The 7,061-nt window shown below is 38.1% G+C and overlaps 1 protein-coding gene across 1 annotated transcript in view; it reads right to left on the bottom strand.

Annotated features, from left to right (window-relative positions):
- Positions 1 to 7,061, bottom strand: part of KIAA0556 (KIAA0556 ortholog) — a 67,118-nt gene that overhangs the window by 15,020 nt on the left and 45,037 nt on the right. Inside the window, exons 17-18 of the mRNA XM_019471695.1 lie at positions 6,185 to 6,362; positions 3,884 to 4,049 (exon numbers count right to left, since the gene is read on the bottom strand). Of these exons, the coding sequence (XP_019327240.1) occupies positions 3,884 to 4,049; positions 6,185 to 6,362 (344 nt within the window). The remainder of the gene's footprint in view (positions 1 to 3,883; positions 4,050 to 6,184; positions 6,363 to 7,061) is intronic.

Genomic DNA, 7,061 nt, shown 5'->3' with positions numbered 1-7,061 from the left:
GGTGAGGCACTGGAACAGGTTGCCCAGAGAAATTGTGGATGCCCCATCCCTGGAAGTGTTCAAGCCAGGCTTTGAGCAACCTGGTCTAGTGGAAGGTGTCCCTGCCCATGGCAGGGGGGTTGGAACTGAACTAGATGATCTTTAAGGTCCCTTCCAACCCAAACCATTCTATGATTCTATGATACGTCACAAAGGTGATTTGAGGAGACAGAGCCATCATGCACCTGAATGCACTGCTAGATCAGGCCTGATTGCTCAGCAATGGCTGAAGCTAGCCTTTAAGAAATCACATAACCTGGTGCTCTCTCAAGAGCGGACTCTTTTGTGTCTCTTGCATTTATAGAAAGCCCGTATTTTACCAATTCTATTTATCTTTGTGGCAGCTGGCACTTGGACTTTTCCAGGATCATGCAAACTCATCTACCAAGCAGTGCTGTATGTAACCTAAGGGCATATGAATAAAGAAGAGGTATCCCACCACGCAGAAAGAATTGAGCCTTGTACACATCATAGATGCATGCACGCCTTATACAATCTCTGGAGATTAAACTAAAAATTCAGGCAAACTTCTTCAGATGATGCAGGAGTCCTGGCCCCTTCACCCTCCCCATTAGCACTATCTGGTATCATATGCATGATCCCAGTCACACAACAATTCAATCATGCAGCAACAATTATCACTGCATCTTGCCCTGAAATATGTTAAATGTCACTTAACGTTAATCACAAGCAGCATTTATTGCACTGAGTCTTTCACTAACTACTGGTTAAGGAAGGAGTAATACCTGTAAAATGTAACAATATGGCTTGTAACTGGCACTATGATTAAAGCTTGCTGATTAATGGACTGAACCAAAATAGATTCATTTAGTTAATAAAAGAATTTAGTCTAAAGGTAATGTGAGTCAGTTTTCTAATCTTTGGATTTTATACTGACTGATGTATATATGATAATTTGAGATTAACTTAGTTTTGTATGCAAATATTTAATTTTCATTCTTAGGATTTCTTTTAAAAATATATATGCAATATTTATAGTTAAAATTCCCATTTCAGGTGTCTATCTGAGAAGAACTTAAAACATTCAGAGTTTTCTGCAAAGCCCACATATTATCAATGACCTGATATTCATAACAGTTTTCATATTTTTCCCATTTGTAAATGATTTTTTATTCAATTACAATATCAGTAAGTTACATATGCAACACCCCAAAAGCAAGTAATTTTCACGAAGATTTTTTTTTTTTTTACACAAACATTTCTTGATTTGAAAACCTTGGGTATTGTACTAGACTACAGGAGGTGCTCAGTTCATTTCCAAACAGCATGAAGATTAATTAGGAGGGAATGTTTGTGTGAGTACCAAGTATGGAGAAATAACTATTTCCGGTTTCATCTTTAATAAGCTTGGGAGCAAAGAAAGGAAACATCCTTTTCATATCAGAAACTCTTCTGCATACTACTTTCCAGTTGAATCAGTCTGCCAGGATAAGGAGAGGAAGTGAAAAATCCACTGAAATACACTTTAGTTTAGGAAACACGTATTGAATGGGCAGTCTAGAGACTTAGAGATGAAATCTTACCTATTATACCACAGCTGCTTATATTTATGTGCCCTTTATGTGCCTCATTTCTAAGTAATTTTCATCATCTGAGAAGGCATTCAACCATCACACATAACATTTTACAAATCACATAACAAAGCTTTCACAAGGTAATTTTTCAGAGAGCTGGAAATAGCACACAAGCCTTCATTTTGACAGTTCACTGCCATTACCCTCTCGTACTAAAGCTGTGAATAGAATCCACCACTCTCCAGCTGCCTAGCAAATCATTGTATCTCATATCCGGGGACTGTTTCTTAGAAGGAACAGCAATACTTCAAGAGACAGATGTCACGATGCCCTAGGTTTACAGTCTAAAGCCTCTTTACTGTGGCCCAGCAGATACCTTGCATCTTCAGTTTTCCAAATCATTTATTTCATCCTTTTAGAGGACTGCAGGTATGAACTTGTTTTAATTGTGCCCACTAACTGTTACGGGACTTAGAGGTGTGCCACCTGCATGCATACTTTATCAGACTCACCTCTGTTTTTCTACCTAGCAAAGTAAACTGTGAAAATAGCCCTTTCTTTCTTCCTTTCTTTCCTGGTTTGGCCTCCAAAGACCAAATTCCATGTTAGATTTTAGGGATTTGGCTATTTCTTTCCCTCCTTTAATAACTGAGACACACATACAGGGAGTTGATTTGGTATGAAAATTCACGTTCAAACTTTTCTCTCCTGCTCTGCCTTGGAGAAGCTTGGGCTTACAATGGTAGTGAAAAACATTCCACGTCACCGCTTAAAGACAGTTCTTCATATTGCATTTTGAACACAGAATCACAGAAAGATTTAGGCTGGAAGGGACTTCTGCATGTCTCCAGTCACAGCTCCTGCTCTGAGCGGAGAAGCCTGCAAAGCTAAATCAGGTTGCTCTGGGCCTTGACAAATACAGTTTTGAAAGTCTCCCATCACTGCATACTGTCCCAGAGCTGTACCACTCTCATAGGGAAGAGTCCTTTCTATATGCCGAATCCTATCAATTAAGTAACAGATTTTACTAAAAAACCCTGGTTGTTATAGAGGGGATATGTTTAGAAGGTAAGCTCAACATGCTCCTGAACCCTCCCATGTGTCAAACATGTTGGGTTAATGCAATGTATTACAAAATCATGTGCCATATGTTAAAATCTCTAGATAATTGTGGCTTAAATGAAAGATCTTACTCTCTGGCCCTCTGGGAGTCTTTGGCCAGTCTTTGGCACTCAACAACACCCCATGCTGATATTAAAAGATGCCAGGGCTCTGTTGTGGAGCGGGAACATCTCCTATTTAGGTAGTGTTCATATTGAAGCAATTCCTGGAAGGTAAATTTACACAAAGAAGCAGTTCTGCAACTTCTGCCACTATCTTGCCCAATCCTATGAAGGATCCATGCCTCCAACTTCAATGCTAGAATTTTTTCCAGAACTTTGCTGATTCTTTTTGTCCTGCCTCTCTCTAGTTTAATACATACCAACATTCTTCTTCTTACCTATTGACTGAGTTTGGACATCAAGAATGCAACAGTTGTACGTGAAGGGGAAACAAATGGATTCATAAACTTTCTGTGCAGTGAACAGCAACTACTTCTTCATTATCACTACAAGTGGATGTATAGCTTCTGAGAAAAACCAGGGAAATGAGGGACAGCCAAAGTCAGAGTGCCAGCAAGATGCAACATGATCTCCAACAGGTGTCAATTGCCAGTCAATTCCAAGAATTCAATATGAAAAAGAATATAAAACAACCAATTTGGAAAAAGAAGAGAGGAGGTATGTTATACAATTTTAGCTAAACTACTTTAGCCAAACCGTTTGAAGATGTCAACCTTCCCTAATAAACGTTAGAGTTCTAGAGACTCTTCTGGCTTCTTGGAAAAGGTAGTATTGATTGACTGGCTTTCTGTAACTTACCTAAACAGAATATCTGTTGGAGAAGTGTCCCCTGCTCTACCATTCCCTGTGTTCCAGGAAATAAAGAACCATATGGTAGGCCTAAATACTAGATACTGAGAGAATACCACTTCAGAATCATATATCTTGAAAATAATATGTGCTATTGTATGTGTCTCTCAGAAAAATCAGCTGTGAAGTTTTCTTTAAACTCTCTCTGGCTTTTTTTCAATATTTGCTGTTTGTGGAGACAGAAATGCATTATACCTGCCACAAAATCCAGACTCAGACAATCTAGAAAGATTTATGGTGTTCCATTTAAGGCAGCTATATTCATTTATCACAGTACCAATTTTCCAATGCACTGCTGTATATTTCTGCTGGCAGTGCTCCTTTTCTTTTACTTACCCCTCTAAAGGTATCCTCTGGAGATTTATTATAGTTCCAAAAGCGAAGCCCTGCAATACTTTCAATTTTATCAAAATAGATTGTGAGCAGATGATCTTCTCCAAAAGAGAAGGGAATGAGCCACATATGGTCATCCTCTACTGTGATATTAGTCCCATCTATTAACCTACAAAGAGAAAAATCCATTAGCTGCAAAAAAGGAAAAGCTTGCTTTTCTCATGAAAATCAAGTACTTTACCAGGTGTTAATTTTTTTCTAGATGCCACTTCCAGGTTCCAGGGCTTATTGTGCCCTTGTGCATGCAATTAAAAAGCACAGTAAACATCAAAAATAATATGCAATTGTTGAATTAAAGACAGTGAGGGGAGAAAAAAAACTGTATTTCCTTTAGTTGGGTCCATTTGAGGAAAAACAGAAAAATCCTTAGTTTTTCTCTGTGTGAACAGGGGCAGGCAGAGGAAAGCTCAACTGCCTTTGTGCCAAAATGGCCAAGGCAAAACTCTAAGGCCCAGATACAATATAACTTATTAATATAGTTCCATGCCTAAACTAGTGTATCTGGCACTCTGAAGTGTGTTACTATGCCAATGAGACTATACTGAATCTGACAAGGAGCTGGATAACCCAGAGAAGAGGCAGAGTTTGTTCACAACCTTCTTCATGTGCACAGCTGGGCACATTCCTACTTTTTTAAAAAGCTTTCTACCTGCATGACAATGTCTTTTCATAAGAGCACAGACTTCAGGCTGACTAGATAAAGTTAATTCCATTATTAAGCAAAAAAAAAAGCCCAAATTTATTGTGGCCAAAAAGGTTCTTAAGCAAAAATGAAGTACGTTAAAAAAAAAAAAAAGGAGCAACAAAACAAAATAAAATCATTACAGAGAGCAGAGAGAATATTAAGGGATATCATACTGGAAGCACAGAACAAATGTATCCCACTTACTAAGAAAGACATTAGAAAGAGGGAGGACTTGAAAAATCAAAGCCAGCCTGGCTCAGTGGCAGGATAAAGAAAGTTATCACAAGCCATCTTTCAACAAAAGTCATGATCAAAAAACCCTAAATTGATAGGATCATAAACCCTGGAAGGCTAAAGGTGTTTGCACAGGCCAAAAAAGGATATGAAGGCTAGCAAGCAAAAGGTACCATAAATAAAGTTCCTCAAATACATCAGGAGCAGAAAGCCTGCCAGAAATTCTGTAGGATCAACAGATGACTAAGCTGTAAAAGGAGCATTCAGAGAAGATAAGACACCAACAGAAAAGCTAAATGACTTCTCTGCATCTGGGTCCATCACGGTGGAGTCTGGAGAGACTCCACCACTAGAACCTCTTCATCACAGGGGATCTCATGGGAAGATTTCTTAGCTCTTGATGCCTACAGAAGAGATTTTCATACAAATAGGCAGAAGAACTGAGGAACTATATACAAATAAGCTTGACATCCATATTAGTCAGATTAGCAGAAATTACAAAGAACAGAGTTAGTGTACATGTAGATAAATACAAGATTCTAAGGAAGACTCAACAAAGACTTTGAAAAGAGAAGTCCTAATTCATAAACTTATTCACAAGACCATAAACATGCCAGAGGACAGGATTACAACTGAAAATACCCTTTAAAATTGAGATATGACTCGGAAACTACAGGATGCAGTTTCAATAACAACAAATGGCAAATCCTCTCCAGACCTATAGCCTATGATTTCTGTACTGCTACCATTTAGGAAGGACAAGTTAATTTGAGGAAGTATTCTTGTCAATAAATAAAACTTCATTGGAATAACAAAAAAAAATAAGCTGCAGAATTGCCAAAAGAATGGCACCCATTTGTGCAATACCCTAATACATCCTCACTCTTTGCTAACTTGAAAATTTTCCTTGAAATTATCCAGAAATCCTGCACAAATATCACTGCATATGGATAGACAGATGCTACAGAACACCCACATTTCTGCCTGGGAAGTCCTTAGCAGAGATACCAACCAGGCATGTTATCATCTCCTAACTCAAATACCATCTTTTGGAAACATCTCATTCATGTTTCTACAACAAGCTGTTCCTGGGTAGCTTGTGAAATCCAAGAATGACCTGTGATGGTATGAAAATCGTGTTCGCGTTAACATGTGTTAACATAATAAAAGTTTATATAATTCTGTCACTTCATAAAGCTTGATGTAAAATGCACCTAAAATTGATAAACTCCAAAATTGTTGGTGGAAACAACAGGTGTGAAGAAAAAAAAAAAAAAAGAGCCCTGCAGAAAATACTTGCACAAGCCAACTCTTTTGCTACTTACTTTTCTAATGTTCTGGAATCTCCTGTATGCTCTGGAAGATCATTTAAGTCTTGGGGTGAAGCAGAAATCTGTTCTGTACTTATTTTTAATGCGTGACCATTCTTCCCTATCACTTCAAGTCCTGTCAGTCCAAGGTAATGAGAGTCTCCCCAGGTCATGGTAAAATTCAGTTGCAGGCCTATATAAAAGAATATACTTATAATATACCTATATACATACTTACTAGTTTGAAGTAAGGAGCCAATATAAGCATGCATGCAAGCCCCAACGATTAGCACTATGTGAATTTTGTTTAGATTAAATAACTTTATACGCTGTATTTGGATACTTCCTAGTCTGCATGCCTACCTCCATAGAATAGCATAGTATCTTCTGTAAATCTGTGTTAGACCCCTTTAGTGGGCTACCAACATCTTGTTCACTTGTAACTATACAACCCCTGATCAAGCATGTTATCAAGTATCTCATTACATAGATTGTAGACTGACAGTAATTCAACAATACATTTAAGCAGTTACTTGACAGATTTTGTGATTATGCAGGGACAGAGAAGACCTATTAGTCTGAAGTCTATAATCTTTTGCCAGCTAAATGACTATATAGACTTGTATAAATCCAGTCTCTCATAAATCCATAAATTGTTAGAGAACACCACCTCATAGTTAAACCAAAAAACAAATTTGGTTTACTAATGTGTTGTGCTGGTTTTGGCTGGGGTAGAGTTAATTTTCTTCCTAGTAGCTAGTATGGGGCTGTGTTTTGGATTTAGCATGAGAATAATGTGATAACACACTGACGTTTTAGTTGTTGCCCAAAAAGGACTGTCGTGGTTTAACCCCAGCCGGCAACTAAGCCCCACACAGCCACTCACTCATTC

Source organism: Aptenodytes forsteri, unplaced genomic scaffold (genome assembly GCF_000699145.1).
Source record: "Aptenodytes forsteri isolate BGI_AS27 unplaced genomic scaffold, ASM69914v1 Scaffold26, whole genome shotgun sequence".
Lineage (NCBI taxonomy): Eukaryota > Metazoa > Chordata > Aves > Sphenisciformes > Spheniscidae > Aptenodytes > Aptenodytes forsteri.
Note: the sequence above shows the minus strand (reverse complement) of the source record. Positions and strands in the feature narration are given on the sequence as shown.